General features: G+C 40.1%; 1 protein-coding gene across 2 annotated transcripts in view; it reads right to left on the bottom strand.

The window, feature by feature from the left end:
• The window catches only part of stxbp6 (syntaxin binding protein 6 (amisyn)), a 39696-nt gene extending 23506 nt beyond the window's left edge, over positions 1-16190 (bottom strand). For both annotated transcript variants that reach the window (XM_086095635.1, XM_086095636.1), the window contains exons 1-2: positions 15924-16190; positions 6781-6998 (exon numbers count right to left, since the gene is read on the bottom strand). In XM_086095635.1, the coding sequence (XP_085951761.1) occupies positions 6781-6934 (154 nt within the window). In that variant the 5' untranslated portion in view covers positions 6935-6998; positions 15924-16190. The remainder of the gene's footprint in view (positions 1-6780; positions 6999-15923) is intronic.
• Positions 16191-24858: the final 8668 nt, after the last annotated feature.

Below are 24858 nucleotides of genomic sequence, written 5' to 3'. Positions count from 1 at the left end.
CCCTCCCATTCCAACCTTCTTTAAGCAGACAAAAATGCACATCTCGTTTGTTCCATTTGAAGCACAAAGGACTATTATTGTACTTTCCAGAAAGGACTTTAAGAGGTTAGGACTCCTGAGATGTCTGCTTCCTGTGATACTATCCACTCCTATCCTCCCCACCTCACCCTCGGCCCAGTCCCAGTGGCGGAGCAGGTATTGTGCTCTAATAAGTCAGATAAATCTTTCATGACAAATAGAAGCATCCGGGGAGTCGGACTGAACAGATTTACGGGCTGCACCTGTAGATTAACGCGATGGGGGATGTTGCCAAAGTCATATCTGTCATGTCCATCTATAAAGTTAACGTGCTTTATTCACAAGGAATATGATCAACGGGTGTTTTGGCTGCCGCCGTAGACTGTAGGTTATTCAATGTAAGGGGAATTTTTTTATGTAATGTTTAATGTTTTTAAAGGTCAACCATCTTTGTCAAGTCATGTTTGCATTGAGCCATTACTGGTTTTTATTCGGTAGGTTTCAATCGCCCTGTGAGCTGCTCATCCATCTACTGCATGTCTCAAATAGAAATAATTTAGAAGAGAAATTTGGTTTTGAAATCTGAGCATATCTGAGGTCTACTGGTATCGTGGACTAACTAAGGTTTGACCGTATATTTCTCCTGCTGCCTTTACTGCACAGCTTTCTTCTGTTCTGATATTTGCTTCACTTCAAACTGTGAAGATGAGAGCAAGAATTTGGAGGGAAAGCCTTGTGAAAACAAAACAAACAGACTTTTTCCAGGTACATGGGGAATTTGGCTGTCATGTCCAAGCCAATACATATGGTCAGAGTACACATGATCAAAACCATGTGGCGGTGTGGTCATCGCAAATAATTGCCTCCTCTGTTTCCTGCTGCCGGGTGCCATCAACACGTCACAAAACACGTTGGTTCAAGAGTTCATCCCGGCAAGGAGGCCAGAAATGCAACCTGCTCATTGTCAACACGGAGAACTGGAGACCACGCCTCGTGCTGCAGTAACAGCAACCCTGGCGAGCATGGAGACACGGCACCAGGTGGGAACGCTCCTTTGCACATCCACTACAAAGTTGTGAAGTTATCCAATCTCTTGGATTAAACCATCTGCTGCAGACTCCTTTAATCTAAACATAATCAATGAGGTGCAGAGTGATGCGAGTGAAAAGTTTGTTTTTGCATTCATGTGCTGGGAGTGTACGCTTACTCTGTCCACACTGGAAGCACAATTCGGAGGAGTAGTCGAACGGAGTGAGATTTTTGCCGCAATCCTGTCCTGTGGACATGTTAGAACTCTCCTAGGCGGGAAGGAACAATAATACCAAATTCCTTTCCTCGACTGGACAATAAAGTTGATCCTATTCTGACCAAATAAACCTCACACGCCAAGATTGCTATGGTCAAACATCCACCCACAACCTAAATTTGATAGAGAATGCATTCAATCATCCATTACTGTGACTAGCATACAGAAACTGAAAGATCCTTGACTAGGACTGAACGTAATTATTTTAACTAAATTTAGTTAATCATGGATGGAATGGAAGAATGTCTCCCATCTTCATATAAGCTGATCATGTTCTTTCAGACCCCCATCAAGTTGAGATCGTCTCAACAGTGTCCCTACTGCTTGCAGACTCTTAAAGCCGACATATGAAAGAAGCACATTAAAAGAGAGACTATGGACAAAATGATAAGGTGCTCCGTGAATCAAAGTTAGATTCGGGAGTGGCTGATTAATATGGATGACACTGAGTTTGGTATAAAACAGAAACGCGGAGCTGTCAGCGCGAGGATGGATTGCAAACGCATAAACCTACTGTATATTCACCTCGAGATTTTAAAATCGCCTGCAACATTTACACCCACTCGACGCAGATATTGTATAGATTTTAGTCCACCTGCACTGCACCTGAGCTTTAATCTCTCACTGTCCACCTGTCTTAAGCCCATCACTTACTATAACTCTTTGCAGCTCCCCCTCAGGTTATCTTTCTACTTACCTCCTCTCCCCCGTTGAGATCGAGTCAATCAATCAATCACAGAGGCCTTTCCCAAGCCCCGAAAGACCCTCTCAGATGTGAGCATGTGGGAAAAAAGGAGGAGGAGGAAGAGTTTTTCATAATGGGTGGGGAAGAAAGTGGGAATTTTGTTTGTGTTTTGGAAAGTATCTGAAATGTAGCGAGGGGCTAATTAGTACAAAAGTCCACCGTGATTGTATTCACACACAAACATGCATGCATGGACGCAGAATGTGAGTCCAGTGTGAGTGGGCTGCTTGTCTGTGAATACTTGAAGGCTGCTATCAATCGCAGGCGATAGTCGGGCCCTGCAAGAAGCCTACAGAAGGCAACATTCTTCAGAACACAAGCCACCCACACGCCCACGTCTGGCATGAGCCTCATTAACAAACATTGGTCCAAACTCCCCAAGACCTTTGGTTACATCAACTTGTCCGCAGTATAGAATATAATTATGCAAAGCCCTTTTAAAGTACTCTATTTGCTAAGGCCTGTGTGAAGTTTGCACGCTTTTGGGAAAACCACTGGAAAGGCCAAAATGACCCTGAAAGGGCCACTTCAAGTCAAAATTGCAGACGTCTTTTATAATTGTTTTGTATGCATGTAATTTGTCATTTGTGTGTTGGTTTTAGAGACTTTTTTGTTGGTATCTATTCTACAATGGAAAATCCCTTAAAATGCAATTTTATTGAGCCCTACAATGCTAATTACAAATAAATTACAGGCTAAGCAATTTTAAGAGAACATTCGCACCATCATAACCCAAACTGTGGAAATTGGATTCTAGCTCTACCTATTCCGGGTGCCTATATACAAAGGAATCGAAAACTGCTTTATTTTTCTAGTTGTGTATTGACCTGCTTTCTGTTTGGGAGAACCTTGAGCACACCCACGACTGAAAACATCCCTAAGACAAGGAATACCGAAAGTCAGAATAAGGTCTTTTTAAAGCAAATAAACAGTCATATAACTTATCTGGCCTATGGAACTTAATTTACCAGTGAGTTACACAAGGCTCCCAGCTCATCCATCTCAAGAGGTAATCAATAGCTTCGGGGCAGCGAGCCGATGATGAAAACAGCAAGGGAGGGATTGAAATGTAGAAGCCGGAGGAGTAACTGCAGATTTTATTTACCAGGTGGCCTGAAGCAAAAACATCAACACAAAGATAAGCTCCTGGAAGAGATTATTGAGAATGGAAATGTTTCACTTGTGAAAAAAGTGGGCACGTTTTTGTGATTGGTTAGGAAGGACAGTTGACCTTTGGTTGAAATGTGTACGACAAACACCTGCAGTACTTAAGCATTATAGCAACGACCTAAACATCGCTTTGTATAGTGTGAGCCTTTTAAATTGTTCACGCTGATTTCCCACCATAGGCAAATACAGGTCAGAAAGTGTTTGAAGCACTGCCACCTACAGGCCTTGAATGAAACGGCAACGACCTGAATATAGGGTGTCAAATCATTTGTCTCAGTGTGAGCACTTAAATCGTTAGCTTTGATTTTCCGTCCTGCGCGATTAACTCGTACAGTGTGAATCCGATAACAGCACTTCTAAAACCGGACAGTAGAGAGAGATGATGTGGGGAATCAATGTCTGGTCTATGTTGGCGAAGCGTTCACTGGGTCTTTTTTCTTATTCAACAGGCCTCTCGTCTCTCGCTTGCCAAACATTCTGTGGGCGGTGGAGTCTTTTAGCCCCGAGGTCCAGCCATAAGGCACCGTATGGAGCCTAGCGATCAAAGACAATGCACACTAACTGACTTGGACCATGTTGAGCTGCTGGCTTGGCTCCAGCGAACACTCCTAAGATGTTGTTGTTAGGGCGTTCAAACAATTCTGTGCGAGCCTACTCGGCCATATCATTGCTGGCTGCACTAGGCACTCGAGGTTTGCTTTTGCACCTTATTTGGGGAAAGCACGCTCAAAGAAGAGAATGAATGGAATCAAATCAAGCTCAGCAGTAGCGTTGATCTGACTCTGAAATACAAGGTCACTTCGAGCCGAACAACAATACGCTCAGTGAGGAGGCCCAGACTTATTTTCAAAGAGCCACACAGGACAAGAAGCCTAGCCTTCCAAGTGGGAGCAAGCCAGACCTATTTATTATTCCGACGCTTCCAACATTGAAGGAATGGCCAACAAAGAGCTGGAAAACATCACACCGACTGCTGTTATTAATTGTATATGGGATGAAAAACAAAAACTTTTGTCTACATAGCTCTGCTTATATATACTGTAATGTTAAAAGTGTGTGGCTAAATTACTGTTGTAAATATGTTCTATAAAAGTTCATGTTATTTTTTTTCATCGGCCACCAAAACTGTCAGTCAAACCTGTACTTCAGCTTCACTACACTTCCCGCAGTGACTTTGCATTGTAGTTGAGCAAAGACCCTGAACAAGATGAATGCTGCTAGTCTATGTAAATTATCAAAGAAATTCTATAGTTTTACTAAATGTTATTTAGGGATAGAACTGTTTAAATAAAATTATATATATATATATATATATATATATATATATATACATATATATATACACACACACACACACAATATCAAATAATAATAATCCTCAAAATCAGGTGACTCGGGTGGGAAAAAATTTAAACAGGACATCCGTTATACAGTATGTTTGAAAAACAATTAAAATGTGTTACGAGCTTGGTCAAGGAAAGACAAACTTGCAAGGCAATGTACTGTACCACTACTTTGTTAAATTAATCGTTATAACGACTGAGTTAATATAAAATGTTAATAGATACCTTGTTTTAAATGGCCTCATCCTAGCGTGTACATGCCGTTGCTTGGACACAGTGGTAAGATTTCATAGCAGTTTTGCTGCTTAATCTGTCTGGCAACAGTCATTTGTGGTGTGAAATACTTCTATAAACTTAGAGAGCTATGAAACCTGTTTTTATTGCTCCTGGAAAAAAAAATTAACATACACGCTTGTCATCTGACACCATTTAACAAGCCGAACCTGAAGTTATCCCTTTTAAATTGCCACAACTCCACAGTCAGGCTCCTCCCTAAGTTTGTGGGCCTCCTTCAGCTGTGCTACAACCACACGTTATATAACTCGGCCACTGTTTGACCCGAGGACCTCAACTTTACACTACTGGAACTCTCAGCGAGTCCCCTCCCCCACTCTTATGTACAGTGCATGCACAGGGCACGCATTGACCTAGTGTTCATTCAGCATGAAGCGGCCATGACTGAATTATGACTCTTTGTGTTGCTGAACAACTCGTTGACCTTAAGAAATGCCACATGAAGTAGGCGGCTATACATACACGTTCATGGGCAATGTCAATGAACCACTTTGATTTCGTACAAGTTGCAGTGTTGGAACATGATGCAAACGTGCACTCATGGTAATAATAATAAAACTGACTGGATATGTCCCTAAAGTAGTAACGCACACTCATTAACGACTGATTGTGCTTGTGATTTGTTCGTGTTTAATTAAATCAGAGCACGCCAAGTCAGATGCAACCATCTTCCTCGGATACAAGAAACAATGGTAGCATAGTCTATGTTTAGGGAAGACAACGCTACTGACAAATGTTTAAAAGAGAAGCTTAAATAAGTGTTCTTAGAATAAGGAGTGTGAATGGTGCTTTGCTTTATGGTTATCGTTTCTTCTTGCAAGAAAACATTTTTATTACTGAAAGACCGATATGGTTTTTCCAGGGCCGATACCGATATACATTTTTTAGTAGTCAAGAAGGCAGATAACAGCTATTTCAAGCTAGTAATTATTTGCGGTAAAAGAAAAACTATAAGCATAAAAATATATATTTTTTTAATTCTTTAAATTTTAAACATATGAACAATAAACAGCTTTGTTTAGAAATTAACAAAAAATAAAACTTGCAGGGAGCTTTATCATCAACATGTGTTCAGCTAAATTAAAAACTAAGCAAGTAAATAGTTCTCTAAAGTTTTCTACTGTAGATAAAGTTCTCCAAAGTTTCAACATAATTTTTTTATTTTATTTATTAATTTTGTTTATTTTTAAAAAAAAAAAATGTAAATGAATTTCCCAGTGTCAGCAAGTGGAAATTTAAATAAATCCATAAATGAAAAGTTCCCTGTATCTCACTGAGCAAAAAGAGCATGCGAAATTGCCAACGCAACTCATTTTGGTTTTTCGTTTCAAAAGGTCTTCGCAGACAGTGAAAAATGGTCTGAATATGTTCAAAAAGTCTTTGCGACAAGTAAAAACTGTCTGTGAACAACTTACAAATCCTGATGAAAACCCTAAATTTCGCTACGTTCACAAGCATGAATTCACCACTCAGTGAGATACCAGCTTTATCGGCCGTTGCATATATTTGTCAAAAATATCCCTAATCTTTATCCAACTAGCTGGAGGTTATTTACAACTGTTCACATATTGTATACACGTTAACCAAATAGATCGCGCTAGCACAGCTATCACTGCAGAGTTCCTTTTCCCATATCCAAACCCAAAGTATGAACACGCTGCCATTAAGACTTCAAAGTTCAATGATCCTCTGAAACACAAACTACCATTGACAGGCAGTGAAACGAAAAACGACACCTCAATTTGTAGTGAAACGATGATTCAATTACAGCGTTAAGCCAATCTGTATTGACCTACAACTCGGCATTTAATTGATTTACGGTGTCGTTTTATTGGCAGAGGGAAACGAGCTCATGATTGCGGACATCAGTGTGGGAATTAAGGCAGACGTTAAAAGGCTCTGACCTGAGAGGCAGATAAATGTCAGGTAGTCTCCCTGACCGCCAGTAGCCAGGAAAGGAATCTTCTTCTTCGTCTTCCGCTTCACCTGCACAGCTGCCAACATCTTCTCGTCGTGGGGTACGAAGACCTCCTTGTTGATGGCGGCTTTGGCACTCATCTTGGAAGCTGGCAGGGCAGCTGGCAAAAGGCGTCCGCGGGGCGACGGCGAGGTGACTCTCGAGCTGTGTGGGCGGAGGGCAGAGACGGGAAGGCGAAGATGACAGATGAGACGGACCTCAACGCATAAAAGTGACTTATAGTATTGTCTCGACAGGTGATCTTAATTAAAAATCGACTTATGATCACATGGAATGTGATCGATCAAACGCATATTTTCAACTACGGGTGGGACAAAATGGTTATTGTGATGTATCGTTATCTCTCACTGTAGAGCACTGCTACATCAATCAACACTGCTGCTGTGACTGTCCCATGAAATTCCATTTAACGGACATTTTTTTTCTTTCACTTAGGTAGGGCACTGTGTGGCGCTATCAAAATGAATCCATTAATCGACAAGTAATCTACCAAATTACACTTTAATGCAAAATTTTAATAAATCAGATTTGTTAATTAATCATTTATAACCGATAGATTCTAATAATATTCAATAGTGACAGCACTAGTACTATGATTTCCCTTTAATACATTCCACACGTTTATCTACAACCAATCAACATTCCACATTAAAATCAATTTAAATTGTATTAATCCGTTCCAGACCCTGAAAACCATTAGCTGTTTTGTAATGGTTTTTCAATATATAAAAATAGCCCTGTATTGTATAATAGCAAAAAACTACAGAAATAAAAATGTAAAAAATAAAATTAAAAAAAAGACATTCTATTCTCCCGGCACAGAACATTCAGTTCTGTAGAGAACCAAACCAAGTTCAGTGTAACTGCCTCATACTGTAGCCACATGTCTAGTCCAGAAAAAAATCAACCAGTGACATTTGTTTGGTGTTGAATGGAGATAAATCTGTTGCAAACATGGAGCACGTCAGAAGATATTCTACCAAGCACTCAACTTTGCAAGCTGAAAGTCGAAAGAATTGGGTTAATTAGGACCAAATGCTTTCATGAGGTCTGTGGATGTGATCAGCCACACACTTGCGACACACACAAACACACCAAACCACCCTTACAGCCGAGGAATCAATCAGTGGATGAACTACTGTGCGGCGAGGAGAAAAGACAGTCCAAAAAAAGCTAGACTGCTTTTAGTACACTAATAAACAACAGACATAAAAAAATTACAAAAGTTGCTTTGTTCCATCTCCGCGAGCTTTCAAAAGTAATAATGTGGTGGGCCGAGGGGAGCAGAGAGGCAAGAAGAAGCAGGCTACAGTCGAGCAGTAAATAATACACAAACAAACTAGTCTCGTCGGGGGCTGGAACTGGAAGGGGGCTATTGTTGGCCGGGGGTCATTGTTGTCGGGATGACGTCGACCTCCAGGGAACAGAGCGGAACATAAAAAGCTCTGGCGCCGGACGAAAGAGCACTTCTGGGAGAAAAACTCCAACTGAAACGTCTCGCTCGGACTTGGATGTAATAACGTGAGCCTGTTTAGCATAGCGACGCATAGCCAAGCGATAGAGATCTGCAACAGCAACGGCTGTACGTGTCCCGCCTCAAAATGGACAGCGAACATGCGTCTCTCCGTTCCTCGAGCCAACTCTTTTGCGAAAGAATGACATTTGCATTGTTGACAATGGTGTAAATAGATTCTTAGTCGAACAACCTACACGTGAGGAACGCAATCTTTTTTTCATCCTCATTTGCATAGAAACACCAACGACACTATTAGTTATGCTTCTGTAGCTCCGTCGCGCCTCATAACACAAAACACAAAGGCCAAACAATCCACTTTGTGTATGAATTAATTATTTACTTATGGATGATTTCTTAAAAGGTTCTAACAGGACGCTCTAGCCACACGTCTACTTTAGTGTGTGTGTGGTGGTGGTGGGGGGGGGGATTATGTAGGTCCGCCTCAGCCTTGCGAATATCATGGCTAGCAATTATGCTTATGGCAATATGGCAATATGACTTGGAAATGCATCAATTGAACAAGAATAACTGGCGTAGTGCACCATTTTCATCAGCATTTCTATTCAGAAGTTCACTCTTTACATGCGGCTGAAGCAAAAAGAAATGCTCGGGAAAAAAAGGAAAGAAATGCGGGTGGTGAATGACGATTTTTTTCAGACTCTTCAAACTAGAGATAGATTATCGGCACTGATATTGGGTGTTTTTTTGACAAATAACGGTATCGGCTTTTAAAAAAAAATCAATCACTCAATCTAAAACCATTTTAATCTCAGGGCATTATTTATTTACATTTTCAGTTAACTTTATAAGAGATGCTGCTCATTCTGGGAACCTTCTGATCATTTCGTTTTCATTTGACATTAAAACAAAGGAATGTGAAAGTTTAAGATTTCAGGTATTTTAAAATTTTGGGGGAGAAAAAATATTTACGGTAGAAAATTATAGAGAGCTATAGTATTTGCTTGTTTAAGTTTAACTTTTTAAGACATACTGATTACCTTGGAAGTTCCCTGAACATTTTGTTAGAAATTTAAAAGTCTTGTCTATTTTCTAAGATAAAAAAACACTTTAAAATGTTTGAAAATTCAGAAAAACTATTCCATAAACATGCTTTTAAGACATTACAAAGTCTAGATTGGCATGTGCACTTAAAAAAAAAAGTTGATGCCAATATTCCCCCCCCCCCTTTTTTTTTATTGAAAATTAATATCGGCTCCAAATATATTGGTTATCTGCCTTCTTGACTACTAATAATCGGCATCAGTATAACATTTCGGTCTAACTCCACTTCAAACTGTTCTGTTGCAATTGTCTGCATTGCAGAATGTAAAATGTTACTTTAAACTTTGCTTGTGCAGATTTTAAGATGGCACCAAACAGTGCAAGTCTCAATTATTTCCTATGAGAAAAATTTGCTCCAAAATAAGAACGAATATATAGTCTACCACTGTTCCAAAACAATGCCCCAATATGACTCACCTGTTCAGTGCATATAATAATAAAAAAAACCTTGCAATACAGTGTTAGAGATGCTCTCAATGGAAACCCCAATCCCTGCCCCTCATCCACCATCCTCCAGCTGAGCTCCGCGTGCACCCGCAAGCTGTCACCAGGCAAAGACGAGCCCCCCTCAGGTGGTCCACTGAAGCGTGGGAAAATGAGGATGTGAGGAAGAAGAAAGTCTCAAAAGGAGGCAGACAGGAGCCTCCAGGCAGTGACATGAAACCAGCTACGATGCCTCGACTCTCAGCTGCCTTACGTAACGTTCGGCGGATGGGACGAGCCTCGTTGCCGCCGCTGGCAGCCAAACGACGTACATAAATTTCACGGCCGATTATCACCCAGCAAGAAAGAGCGCGCCATTAACTCCCGAGTGCACGGAGCTGGGACAAAAGGCACCGGGTCCTGGCTTTGTTGCAAAGTAGACTTGCTTTTCACAGGAAAAGGCAACAGCTGGCACTCGGGAGGGCCCCGATAGACACGGATGCATCATGCCGCTTAAAAATCTTTCGCTCCCATTAGAAAGCAATAAAGCAGCAGTTGGCAAAGGTGAAGTAACATCTATCTTGCTTGCTTCATGGAAACAGTGCTGCTCCGCTTTGAAAGTTACTCAGAAAGATCACATTGCTTTTGTACTGGAAAAACCTTCAGTCTTTTTCTGCCCATTGGTAGGGTTTCGTTACAGTGGTCAAATCCAGATTCAAACTAAGGCCACATTAAAGTGGTTTGGTTGCAATGACAGAGTGATCGGAACCGAATGACAAAACAAATCAATGTGATGAATGATGCAACTACAAAAAACTTCTTCCGGTTTACATTTTTTAAACCGACAAGAGAAGACGTACGAGTGACCCAATTTGAATTGTTCAAGTTCCAAACCACTGCTTGGCTTGAGTTTTCACCTTGTGTTGCGAGTTGCAACCAAGCTTCGCCATCACTTGAGTGAAGACGGCGAAAAAAAAATGGAGCAATTAAGATACTTGACTGTAATGCTTTCGCATTTGCGCGAGCTGAGCTATAGCCGCCGATGCAATTTTACCGAAAAGGATGGTAAAAAAAAATGAGAACATTCACAACCCACAACTCATCCTGAGACGCTCACACACAGGCCAAAATCCTGATGTCACTTACTAGGCCACGCCCCTTAAAGCAACACTAAGAAACTTCTAGTTTATGTTGATTTTGGCGGCGCCATATGGACAAAAGCGGTAATGTTATGCCTGAAGAAAGATCACATTTCCCATGAGGACAAGCACATTGTGTCATTTGTGTCAGTCAGCACACTTGTAGTTTTTTTGTGTGGCAGTGTTCCTACCGTCTTCCTCAAAGTTGCTTATTGCCAGTATAGATGATACAGACCCCCTCAGGCCATGGCAAAGGAACCATTCAACGAGTTTTAAGCTGATATTTCATCAGAAAAGTTATGAAAATATTTTATGAAGGTTGAAAAGTTCCTTAGTGCTACCTTAAAGGCACACACATCCAACACAGGAATACAGTGTAGTATTCCCTTAATTTTCAGCAAAGTGGAGGACCTAAAAAAAAATGGGGGGGGGGGGGTCGTAATGAAGCCACCACACACAGATCGCACCCTTCTAAAGTGTGGGTGAAATAATCTCTAAAAAAATTAATAAATAAATAAATCAGTGATATAGCAAGATAAACCCCGTAATATAGAAATTTTGGACCCAAATACAAATTTGCGATGTAGCGAACCCGCAATAAGTGAACCGCAAAGTAGCGAGGGTTCACTGTACTGTGCATTACATGATTTCAGTGTAAAATCAAGTTACGAGCTTGGTCACAGAATTAATTAAACCCAAAAGTCAAGGTACCACTGTGTACCAGTAAACAAGTAGAGCATAATATCGGACTGCAACTTTTCCAGCAATTAAAATGCCAGTAACTTCCAATGTATGCTTCCTCCATCTGCAGTGGAGTAAAAAAAACAAAAACAATAATAATAATACCCCCGGCCGCTCCATGCAGCAAGACAGTAATGAAGTTTGTCCTCACTTTGGGCAAAGACAGCAGCCAAAGCGCCTGGGCCAGGCGGCTACCTACAACTAGACGCCAAAAAAAAAAAGCAGCCAACAATTTGATTGATTGTTGGCCTGACAGGACGGACTCCCCCCGTGGCAATCCCGTGCAAAAGACACAATCGCGAGCTACAAAAGCAAATGCGTGCATATGGGAATTTGTTTTCTAGCTATAGTCGTAAAAAGATGACTTTCCTAATGACTCACAGGATTGGATTTTACATCCCCGAGCATCCTTTGAGGGTGATGTCTAACCACCGGTACACGTCTTTGTGGCAGCTGTGCATCCAACATGGCCACGTGCACACATTGGGGGGGGGAGGGGGTGATATACTGTAACAGTACCTCCTATAACGACAGCGAAAGATTTACGTTTCTGTGGTGGCCAGCCACTTTTGGAACTATCGACAGTGCAGAATGTGTAGTTTCGATGAGGAAAATAACAGTAAGTGCAGGACTTCTCTTTATGGCCGCCTAAACTCTCTCCAAGTTACGTCGTCGTGAGGAATAACTCTCCCTCTCTCTTACTCGAGGGGCGGTCTGAATGAATGCCTGACAATCCTTTTTAGCAGCGTTACAATGCATCATTCCAAAGCTACACTTAGGGACCCGTGCGCAAATCTCTCTTGCTTTGAGGCGGTGTTGTAAAAACATGATTTTTTTTTTTTTATTCCTGGCATAGAAAGCAACACATTTATATTTTATTGCCGCAAAGTGGGGGTAAACAAGCACAAAGGTAGGATTGCTTATCCAGGCTAGTCCACCGCAAAATAACATTTGATTTGTTTTCCAGCCATCTTAAATGTTAAGTTTTGTCCAAACAAGTCAAAAGAAATGCGATGCTTTGTCAATTTGAGGACGGTTACTTCATTCCTTGTGACTTCCTCTCTTGTTTGTTGAGCTAGTTTAAGGCTACATGGCATTTTGAGCTCTTGAAAACTGAATAGAGAGGCACTTTTCTCATGAGCGACCTTGTGCCAAAACCGCACTGTTGACTGCGCATGTGACGTCCGAGGCAACTGAAAATTACAGTCCAGTAAGTTGGGCAAACAAAGGTGTCGGTGTTGCAACTTCTCCTGTGCAGGCAGCACAACCTGACATGGTTTGCACAGCTATGTACACAAATAAAAACAACAACAAATATTTGTAGAATTCCCATCACAAATTTAATGGATAATAGTTGTATCACTTTAAGCGCTCTTGCTACAAACATTTGGTGACTGTGGGTGGAACTAGAGGGTTGCTAAAGGCTTTAAAATAAATGAATAAATCAAACAATTTGCCCAATTTGGATTCCCCAACAAAACGTGCATTAATGCAAAAATATTTAAAGGCATACTTGACTCGTTGAGCCATTTTCAGCAGTAAAAAGTTTGCATTTTTGTCCAGAATGGATTTGCTAACTAAATTTTTTGTATACAGGTAATACCAATTTATTCATTAGATTTCCTCATCAAGAACATTAAAGGGACAATTGACTCATTGAGCCATTTTCAGCAGTAAAAAGTTAACACTTTTGCCCAGAATTAATTTGAAAACTTTATTATTTTTCTTGTACAATCAATACCTTTAAAAACTAATTTCTCCACTTGCTGTCGACTGACGATAACATCACCTGTGCTGAGGAAGTAGGTAACGACCAATCATGGTTCACCTGTTTTCTGGGTTTGGTCAACAAACTGAGCCAACTCAGCACAGGTGATGTCATCTTTAGTCGACAGCAAGTAGAAATTTTTGTTTTTAAAATATATTGATTGTACAAGAAAAATAATAAAGTTTTCAAATTAATTCTGGGCAAAAGTATTAACTTTTTACTGCTGAAAATGGCTCAATGAGTCAATTGTCCCTTTAATGTTCTTGATGAGGAAATCTAATGAATAAATTGCTTCTGATATATGCGACCAGTCAAAGGTTAGTTTTCTAGTAATATTTCTCTGTCCGAAGCAAAACCAAGATTGTAAACGCAGCTCCGGATCCAACCCAACAACCAGACATGATGTTAGTAGTAATTGGACAAAGAAATACAGAGCAAGATTTAAGCTTATCTTTTATGGCGTAACAGAGCAAATTAAGACCTGCCCCTAAACTCTTTCCAGGGAAGAGGCAATCATTTATCCTAAATGGGTTAGTTGGTCCTCACAGCTGGGAACACAGGTCAGATAAGAAGCCTCGAGGCTAATAAGAGCCAACAAAAAAATAAATAAAAAGCCAACCAGGTTTAACCTTTCACAGAGACCAATTTGTACACCCATATACAGTACCTCAATCTTGTTTAAAACTATAGTTTACGGAGAAATTAAGCGAAATAAGGTGGAATGCGATGTCATGCAATGTCAAAAGAACAGGAAATAAAAATCCTTGTTTGCTGACAAAAAAAAAAAGTTTCTCCATCTAATTGGTTTGTTCATTCTTCTTAATCCTGCGCAACAAACAATAACAAACTGCATGTCAAAAAAAAAAAAAGGTTGGAAATTCTCCTGTGAATTTTGAATTTGAACATCGACTATTTTATGTCATGACTTGTTCAATATTTGCAATTGCAAATGTTTATGTGTGCGGGCAACACATGGAATTGGCTACCACAGTCAGAAGCAGTCTTGTAAAATGTCTGGATTGGAGCCAGTTTGGCAACACTGTAAATGCAACATGGGGAAACCCCATTTAATTTTGAGTCGCCTGAGGTATTTGTCAAGTCAAAACTTGCTGTCTTAATAGTGTCAAAATCTGTTACGGCAAACCAAATTTTATCTAGATTGGACACAGATTTGGCAACAATTTAAAATGTATGTATTTTTTTTTTTTTTTTTGGATTCAACTATTATGAGGTTGAAGATGTGACATCAAGCAAAGTTTAATCTTGATTGGAGCCACATTTGGCAGCAATGTAAATTTAACACTGGGAAAACCATTTCATGCTGACTGAGTTAGGGTGCTTGTAAAATCAAATGTTTGCTATGGATGCAAGCAATTATGTCAAATACAGTTTAATCCAGATTGGATCCAGATATAGAAAAAATTAAATTGTATGCTATGTAAATATGTAGCTTTTGTTAAGTTTTATGATTTTGAAGGGAATTCGCTGTGTAAGAGCAGTCAAAAACTGTGACATCAAACCAAATTCAACCCAGATTGCAGCCAGATTATACACTTGGCATTAATGTCAATTTATTATAAGAAAACCCTGTTTAACAATGAGTCAGGATTTGCCATGGCACAGATTGCTGTCTAGGGACAGACAAACGGCAAAACAAATTGGATCCAGATCCAACAATTTAACCATCAAATAGATCCCATGTTGTCAACCAAGACGAATCCTGACTGGAACCAGATCCGGCAGAAATGCAAGTTTAACATTGAACCGCTTAGTTAGGGTCTCTGTCACATCGATAATGTATGCAGAATCAAAAGGTGTTACAAGTTCAACAAATCAAGATTAATCCAGAATGGATCCAGATTTGTTGTCAATTTAATGTGTAAATGTTTTTTTTTTTTTTTAAATTACATGATTTTATTGCATCATGACTGGACTTTGCTGTGTGTGTGAGCCTTGTGATTCCAAACCACATGCAGCCTTAATTGGGATTGCTGGATCTGGCAACGTTAATTTCACGTGAGCCATATTGAGCTCAAAGATGAAGTGAGGCTTGAATTGACAACTTCGCTTTGTTTCCCCTTGAGGTGACGAAGAGTAGTTTACCTCCCACTCAGACCCTGACGTCACGTTAATTGACAATCGAAGCGGAGAGCTTCCGAACTGAGCATAATTAGAACGTAAGCGTGAACAAAACAATGTTAAACTTGTCGTTTGAAGTGGGGAAGAATTCAAGTTTGTTTTTCGACAACGCGGCGGTTAATTAGCTACCTGCACGCACACCTGTTCCGATAGAAAGCATGTTGAAATGACTTCAAAACATGTAAACCTACTTTAAACGCTTGTTGTTTAAAAACTTGTGTCCCCCCCTCCCCCATATTTCACACACAGCACGCAGACATTCATTGCCATCGTTTACTCACCGGCGTGTGTGCTTTTCAACGTTCCACGTGCTGCCCACACAAATGCCGTCCTCGTCCCCCCCTCCAAAAAAAAAAGCTAGCTTGTCGTGTCCAACATGTCCGCGCTTTTTCTTTTTCTTTCTTTCTATCCTTCGCAGTCGGTTGACTAAAAAGCGACTTTTTTTTTTTTCTACACGAAAAACCCCAAGAGACGAGTCCTCTCGTCTGCCGGGCTGGCTGACTTGACTGACTGCAGCTGAGTGAGCGAGCGTCTGCCTGCTTGGATGGGGAGCCAGCAGCAGGTTCGCACGCACGCGCGCGCGCGCACACGTGCCGTCATTTCACGTCCGCATGCAGACATGTTTTTTTTGGGGGGTTGCTATATTCTGCTCATCATTCGTCGCATTATTGTTGTTATCTGATTTAGAACTTGTTGACTTGTGTTTGACGTCACTCGTGTGTGATAGAATTTAGTGAGTATGTCTTAAAACTGCAAGTCAAAAGTGTTAAGTAACTGACATATGCTGTGTTCCACACGAATTCATGGTTCATTGGCCTTTATTTTAGCATAAAACATCAGACCGAAACATTTGTGTACAGTATAAATAATAGTATTTTTATTTGTCAAAAAATCATTCAGCCCTACTTTCTACTACTTACCAGGGAAGGCAAAATTACTCACACTGCAGCTAGCCTTGGCTCATACTTTTATGCTATGCTAAATTAGCTAATGATTAAAGAAGAAAAATACCAGTTGTTTGAATGTATTTTTTCAGATTAGATTAATTTGCTGGCCCACGAAAATCCCCCAAATCTTTCCTGGAGCAGACTACGTCAAATATGTTTCTTAAATAAGGCTACAGAAGGAGAACATCTTGCATCATCGTCAATGCTACCTAATTCACGTTTCTCCATTCTTTCCCTGTTTTTTTCTACCTTTAGAAGACCCAACAATCTCCATTTTTATTTTGGAATGGACACATGCTATCGAAGTCCTTAATACACAAAACAATGGCGAAGAGGACAAGTACTTTATGTATTTTATCGTTTTGCTGCTTGTTTAAAAAATGCCTTTTAAAAGACTACTACAAACACCCGCTGTGATTGATACCATAGAATTGCAACCGTTTCGAAAAGTGTAACGAGCAAAGAACACTCCTCGAGTTTGTCATCAAAATGAAAGCTTCAGGGTGTTTTCACCACCGCCGCGTTACCTGAAAAGGTTTCTCAACGCATAACAGTAGCATTTACGAGAATATACAGCGCTCCGGAGGCTCATAAACCCGGGCCCGAAAATAATTGGACACACCTTGTAGACCCCCTTGGATCGTTTCAGCTGCCACCGAGCTCGCTGCATTATGAAGGATGGCCCCAGCCCACCTCGTTGCACACTTGCGGTTCCGGCTACAGGATGTGTTTTCCGTTTTATTTCTCTGTATGAGGTTTGGCAGCACATATTGAATGAATTGCCCACGATGCAGACTTGTGAGACATGTTCAGCGGCCGTGAAGCCGTGAAGCCATTCCGTTCCGCGATGACGGGCCTATAATGGCGCCAAATATAATATTTTACGATTTAATTACCAAGTCGCTGGCTTGAACCTCCAATAACTCCGACACGGTAGCTTGCCCTCTCCCTCTCAACAGTCACCAGCCCGTCCGTCCGCTACAGGTTTCGTTACGCTTCCACAAATTCCTGACTGCTACGTGAACGCTTACCGGGGAGGTGTCCGTGTTTATGGCAGTCCTTAGCCGCCAGCTGCTTTTGTTTTTACGCATGCTAGCACGACTTTATGCTACCACGGCAAGCTTGTGCAGCTGCGAGAGCGTACAAGTGTGTGTATGTTTGTGTCTGTCTCGTGCTTTGCTTGGCCGGTTGAGAGTCATCCAAGACAATCCCGTGCTAAGCTACGGAATCATTTCCTGATTGTTTTGGCCGCCGGTCATGTTTGTAGACACCACTAGCTTGCCCATGGTGGTTCAGGGTTTTTGTGATATTAACGCTTCGATAATTTGACAAAACATGGTCAAATGTTTGTTAAAGAAGCTAGCAGAGAAATGCCATGTTACAAAATAAGACCGGGGGTTCCACCTGGATCTGTGTTAGCTCCACAAGTATTTGTCAAAATGCAGTCTGGTTGGAATGGCCACTTTAACCTGAATACAATGCAACAAGAATTTTGAAAATCGTAAGATTGGTTAGAGGGAAATTTGAGTTTTTTGTGTGGGTAAATTTGATATCGTCTATGGAAAATCTGGCCTAAAAACACCTTCAATTTACAATAAAATGGCTGACAAGTTTTGCTTAAAAACGTCCACCAATTTCTCATACAGGCCAAAATTCCGAGACTGCAACACGTCAGTTAGTAGTCAATTGTTTTTCTCATGAATTTATTTGTTTTGGAGAATTTTAGAGGCATTTAAAATGCTAATTCTGTGTTTTTTTTAAGAAAATGTATCTAAGATGGCGGCCACTTATCACGTTACTACTAACAAGGTAAAACGACATGTTTCCACAAACTTAAAAGTGGAAGTCAACTTTCTTGACAATAATATGTTATATGTGACCTCACTAGTCTACATGACATTCTGATTAATATTTAATTTGTGGAATATGAGTTATGAAGCAAAATCCATCCGTTTTTATCCATCTCAGGGGGCAGCCATTTTGCCACTTGCTGACGACTGAAGATGACATTACAGTTACTCAGGGCTCAGACGACGACCAATAACAGCTCACCTGTTTTCTGAAGCTGAGCTGTGATTGGTTGTTACCTGAGACGCGAGCACGTGTGATGTCATTTTCACTCGGAAGGAAGTGGCAAAATGGCCGCCCCCTTGATTTTGCTGCTTAACTCATATTCCACTTACGCAATATTAACCATAATACCATATTTAGAAACTAGTGGGACTGCATAGAACAAAAAAAAGTTTTGGGGGTTGACTTTCTCTTTGACAATCTCTCCGCTATTGACATTTACATTGTTGAATGGCAGGTTAACATTGATGATAGAAATAAAATGCACCTGGATTGGGTTCGATGGAAAAAAATGTGAAACGAGATCCAAACTTCCACAATCCTGCTGCTTATTGGCTCACCTGTTGAAGCATTCTTGGTAGCGAAATCCCACCAGAGTTCATAGCAACCGTGAACAAATGCAGAGTTTGTCTCTCACCGGTGGCAAATTGCTACAAATTATTCACAAATCTCGCAGCGTGAACGAAACCATGTACTTGGCAGCTGGCAATCCCTAATAATCAAGTCTGAATGTTCCCTGTTTAAACCTCTCAAGTTACACTTTGTCTGGCTCTTTGAACACACAACCGCAGCAAGCTGCTCCGCCATCTGCAGCAACATGTGGAAACGGTTCGTTTGGAGAGTCCAGGGGGGAAACAAATGTTTGCCTCTGAGGTTTTTATGCTTACTTTGAGACTATCCACTTTGATTTCAACAAATGCGGATGAGAAATTGTGGGGTGGGGTCGGGGGGTGGCGCTGCTGCGAGGGAGGTCCGTAGGGAAGGACAACAACGAGAGAGTTGTGGAAACTGTGTGGAAAAGGCAGAAGTGAAACCTCCCAGACGAGAGTAAACCTACTCACAGTAATGAGTCACTGTTTCCTGGTTGGGATATACCGCAAACATTTGAGGCCATTGGCTGTTTCCTGGGAATTCAGGCAGCTTCATCTCTGGAGGGGAAACCGCTGACTGATGATTTACTCCTGATGAAAGAGGTGCGACGTTCCACCGAGTCCACGCTGCAGGAGATGGGCCCAAAACTTTAAAAGCAGAAATTTTAAAATGGCGGAAATTGAGGTGGAAGAGAGGAAAACAACACTTTTTCAAAGAGTTTCCAATGGAGCATCAGTGACAAAAAAATACTTGGGCCTAATTAGCTCTTACTATTAGGGCTACTTATAAATATATTTTTAGAGGGCGGGGGCAATATTCAGAGGACCCCCCCCCCCCCCCCCCCCGCAAATTTACCACTTTATTAAGTGGCAGGAAAAAAACTCAGAAACTTACAAGAAATGCACGTAGCGTAGCTATAGTGTAATCATGTAAGGATTCGTTGGTGGTTTATGGGACACTGTTTATAAATGAAAAAGCAGGATGGAGACGGATTCATTCGTAAATTTTAACTTTTTTAATGCTTTATTTAACAAATTGAAATCACAAGCCAACCATGGCAAACATCATCACAGTACACAACAATCTCACAATAACAATAAAGGAAAATAAAAAATAAAAATTTATAATAAAAAATAAATAAAATTTTAATTAAAAATATGCCAGGGGGTCTTAAACTAAGAAATATTAAAAACACCAAAATGAGAACACAAATGTAAGGTCTTGACAGCCTTCTTATTTTTGGAAGTAGTTTTAACTTTACTCGTCATTCACCGCAGCTAGAGCGACAGCACTTCCTGATCAGCTGACTAACACTATCCAATCAAATGCTAGCATACCATAGGTAAATGCAAGTAAATAACGGAGAGCAGCAGATTCGACACATCAATTTAGATACTTGTACAAAAAAAATACCTAAATGTATGAATGTGTCAATAATAATTCGGGAAACATAAATGTACAAGTAAATATAAATTTTAACAAATGAACTTAAATGCTTGATCGTCCGGGTGTGGACCTTCGCAAAGCGCTGGCCAATGGCCGTACACAACGGTTCCAAGAGCAAATGCTTAACATGATATGGTTAATCTATGCTAAAGCAATTACTATCTCCTTATTTGGAAAACCGAACGAAAAGTATTGGCACAAACAGTCGAGTAGTACGCTACGTGTATTTCTCTTAAGTTTTAAATTTGCGAGTTAATGAAGTTTTTTTCTCTGAATATTGCCCCCGCCCTCTTAAAAAATATATTTATACGTGGCCCTAATACGCCGTCGTAGCTCTCTTATATGGCCACAAAAACATAAATGATAATTTGTTGAATTAAATGTTTCTTGTTGTGGTAAGGGACTTTTAAAACACATTATAAAAACACTCAACACAACCAGGTGAAAAGCACTGCTCAGGATAATCTTTAAATCCAACAATTATTTTAAACCTTAGTGTACTTTGATCTTTGGCCCAATTATCATTAAGTGCATAGTTTTAGTAATCCCTTGGAATAGTTACAAGCACTCCTACATATAACGACTCAACGAATGCTCAACTAGAATCTGAATGGATTAACTGCATTTTTTTTCTTTAAATTAAAATAATTCTCTGCGTCTTAATCACGTCAGTGACATGCTTTGGTCAACATACTTTCAGGATCAAGAATTACGGCACCCCTTTCATAAAAAAAACAAAAGAAAAAGCAAAATACCTTCTTGGAAATTTTGATTGGGTTCTCAGAAACGTCTACTGCACTTCATACTTTGGTTTCAAGCGCCACCTGGAGGATGATATTTTACAGTTTCCATGCACTTCATATGTTTGTCTACAAAATATTTCCTGGTAAAATTTTGTCATGCGCTTCCAAAGAAAGCATTTCAAGAAACATTTTGAAGTCTGTCCTCCTAACATAAGCGAGTGATGAAGGAAAGCCACCACCGAACCGGGAGAGGTTTCGAGGTTAATTGCCCCCACTTCTCCTCCTTTCCCATCAGTTGGCATTCAGTCATGAAAAACGTTCCCAAAGGAGGCGAGTGGAGGGCTGCTATCGGAGGGCCTACCTGGCACGCCGTTTCCCTTGGCTTGCGCCGATGGGTTTTCCCCCCCCCTCCCTCCTACTCCCTAAATCCTGGAAAACATAAACATCCTCTCAGCCACATGGAGATGGGCCCGGCCTGTGTGCGGCCGAGGTGCCTCGGTCCCCATGGTGAGCAGGGTAAACATGGACCTCCCTAATACACTTGGACAACTAATAACACTTAATATCGAGGGTGTAGGTTGATAAATGCACTACCATTGTGGTTCTCAAACTTTTCTATTTTTTTATTTATTTTTAACAAATACCACATTTCTATCCTCATAGTTTAAATAAAAACTTATTTTTTTTCGCCTATAAACTGTGTATATTTCATATTGTAAAGCACTGCATAACATGGAGTTTAAACATTCATACTGGTCTTAAATAGAAGACAAAAATGTATTGCATATAAATAAAAATTGGACCAATATTTTACCTCAAAGTTATCACAACTGAAATGGACTTTACAAATTTACTGTACTACTTGATGTCTGTTTGAACAGTTATTTCAGTGATTCTTCCACATACCGCTAGAGGGAGCCCTCATACCACACACTAAAATCTCAAACTAAAACCACCCTGACGTCATATTTTAATATTTTCGTAACTAAAATAGTTTGAAAAATGTGCGGTAAAGGATCACCTCTGTGGTTTGTTTAGCTTTTTCTTTTGGCTTTTTGAAGAAGAAAATGAGACACACTGCAATAATGGAGAATGTTGTTTTTAGAAATTTGGTGAGCAATATACAGTGGCTACTTGTAATGCTTATTGCAACAAAAACACCAAATTCCCATCTGAAGACATTTTCATATGATAAAAAAACAAAATAATTTTTTTATATTGATATGACAGGGAGAAATTTGCCCACTAAAAGGTATTTTCCAGTGTGTTAAATAAATCTGTATAACACCTAACTTTCGCAAATGCTGCTTTGTTTTCATTGGCCTATGAGCCAAGTACAAATTCTGCCTAGCAACAAATGGCAGGATTGTTTGTTTACGTTGCTGCATCTTTTACACGAATAAGCTTCACTTCCAAAGATTAATCTTACGTATTTATGTCATCTGTTCCTTTTATAATATTGACATTTAATGATAAAAAATCTAAAGTGCTCAGCATGTGTGCAGACAACTTTCAAAAGGCAGAATCATTTATTTCTCTTGGGTCCATGCTTGTCAAAACAGCCCTGCTTTAATTTATTAACAGATCATCAGACTTACCTGTGTGACCTTTAAAGGCTCTTCTGAAAAGCACAATTCTAAATATATATATATTCTTGTTCGCTTTGTTCCTCCAGACGACAGATTTGAAGTGAGACAACCACTTAAATAGAGATTTAAGATATCAGCCATCCATCACGGATATGTGCCGAGCCGGCCGTTAGTAATGGTTTTCATATGGCGAGCCAACACCGCCGCATTGGAATTCTGCAAGAATGAAAATAAACTCACCAGAACAGTTCAATTACATCGTGTTCTCTCAGATCTTAGTCGACAAGAAAGGAGTATGGTGATAACGTGACTTACAAATGAATGTCTCAAGTTATGAGTGAAATTGAGTGCTGAGATAATGGCTATTCTGCTCTTTGTCTCATAAAAGTGTGCTAGCCTAATGCTAGCACGTGTAGTGAAATGTGATACACAGGCTAATGAAATTAGCATCAATACCACAGTCACAGTTTTTACGTGTGTGGAAGGAATGTTGATACCATTTTATTAGCAGTTTTAAATGTCAGACCGCCATTATTTCTCATAAATTTGTCTGTTAATGGCTTGCTTGCCATAAACTAAAAGTTATGACTAACTGCGGTTGTATGGAATCGCGCACGACCGCGCATGCGCAGGAAACATTCCGTGCTTGAAGCACCGCCATCTGGCGGTCGGGAGGGACGAAATAAAACTCACCGCATGTCACTGGAAACGTCGACCTCGCTGTTTTCCCTCATTTTTATTTTGGTATTCCTTTGAAGGAATAATTTATAAGAAGAGCATCATCATCATCAGCATCATCATCATCATCATCATCATCATCATCATCATCAAAAACAGCATGAGGCTCCATGTCGTCATGTGACATGATGTCACTCACAGGTTGAGCTCCTGACCGGCACGTTATCATCCGAATGACTCCATTTGTAATGATGTTGTTTACGGATGACATCAGGCAGGACAAATTGTTGAACTAAACCAAAGGCTTGTTGTTGTCCCAAAAGACACTAGATGAGAACATTATGACACACCACTGATGATCTTGCTATTAGCTTATTGGCGTCCGGTATCATGTTTGGTCGTTTTCCATGGAAACAAGCAACTTTTGTTTTGATGTGGCTCTCAAGTGGCCACACTGACTGAGTAATGATGGCGAGCGTTTGGCTAGGACAAAAGGAGATAAAGTGTTATTTGGTGTTAATGCTCAGGGTGGTGCGTTGTTTTTCCTGAGTTGGATAAAACAAACTATTGTCAGGGACCTTTCAAAAGTTGACAGTAATGACGAATAATTGAGCTATGGCAAGTAAAAAAGAAAAGAAAGAGATGGGAATGCTAATTTATGCTTCAGTTTACTACAAATAATGTGAATTTTACAAGTAACCAAAGTTAGACATTTTTAAATGCAAAATTCTTTAAACCGATTTCCAACTTTTCTTCTTGCAACTACGACTTTTCCTGTAATTAAAAAAAACTGATTACTTAAAATGTCTCCTTTTAACAATACAGTATTTTTTTTTAACATGGCTTCTTTCTTTTCCTTTTTATTATTATCTGAAGTTATATACAATTTTTAAAATACAATCTTGTGATTTTACATCTTTTTTTCGTTGATCATTGCTTATATTAGGAAAATAAAATATTTACCTATTTTCTGTGACTATTCATATTTATTTTATTTAAGATACTGCAAAAAAAGTTCAGCTTTTTGATACCACCGTTTTCAACTAAATGTTTCCTCTACTGTAATTATGGGCATCAGCTGTTGTGGGCAGTCATCCCTTTGACCTTCTCACGTCCTTCATGCGATTAACCGAAGTGACCGAAAAGGTGGTTTATTGTCTCATTGCTCCACTACGATGAAAACGGGCCGCTCATCTAAACGTGCGAATTGAAAGACGAGATGCACTCTTCCATCTATCATCACACCTCTGTGTGCTGTTTGATGGTGTTGATACACAGGTAGGGAAAAAGGAGAATCTTTTTTTTTTGGGGGGGGGGGGGGGGGGTGGGGGTGGGGGGGCAAATAAGGAACGCTAAATTCAAGTTACTGTA

This window comes from Leptonotus elevatus, chromosome 14, assembly GCF_054856555.1.
Source record: "Leptonotus elevatus isolate MCC_2025b chromosome 14, RoL_Lele_1.0, whole genome shotgun sequence".
In the NCBI taxonomy this organism is placed as follows: Eukaryota; Metazoa; Chordata; class Actinopteri; order Syngnathiformes; family Syngnathidae; genus Leptonotus; species Leptonotus elevatus.
This window is presented reverse-complemented; position numbering and strand designations above follow the sequence as displayed.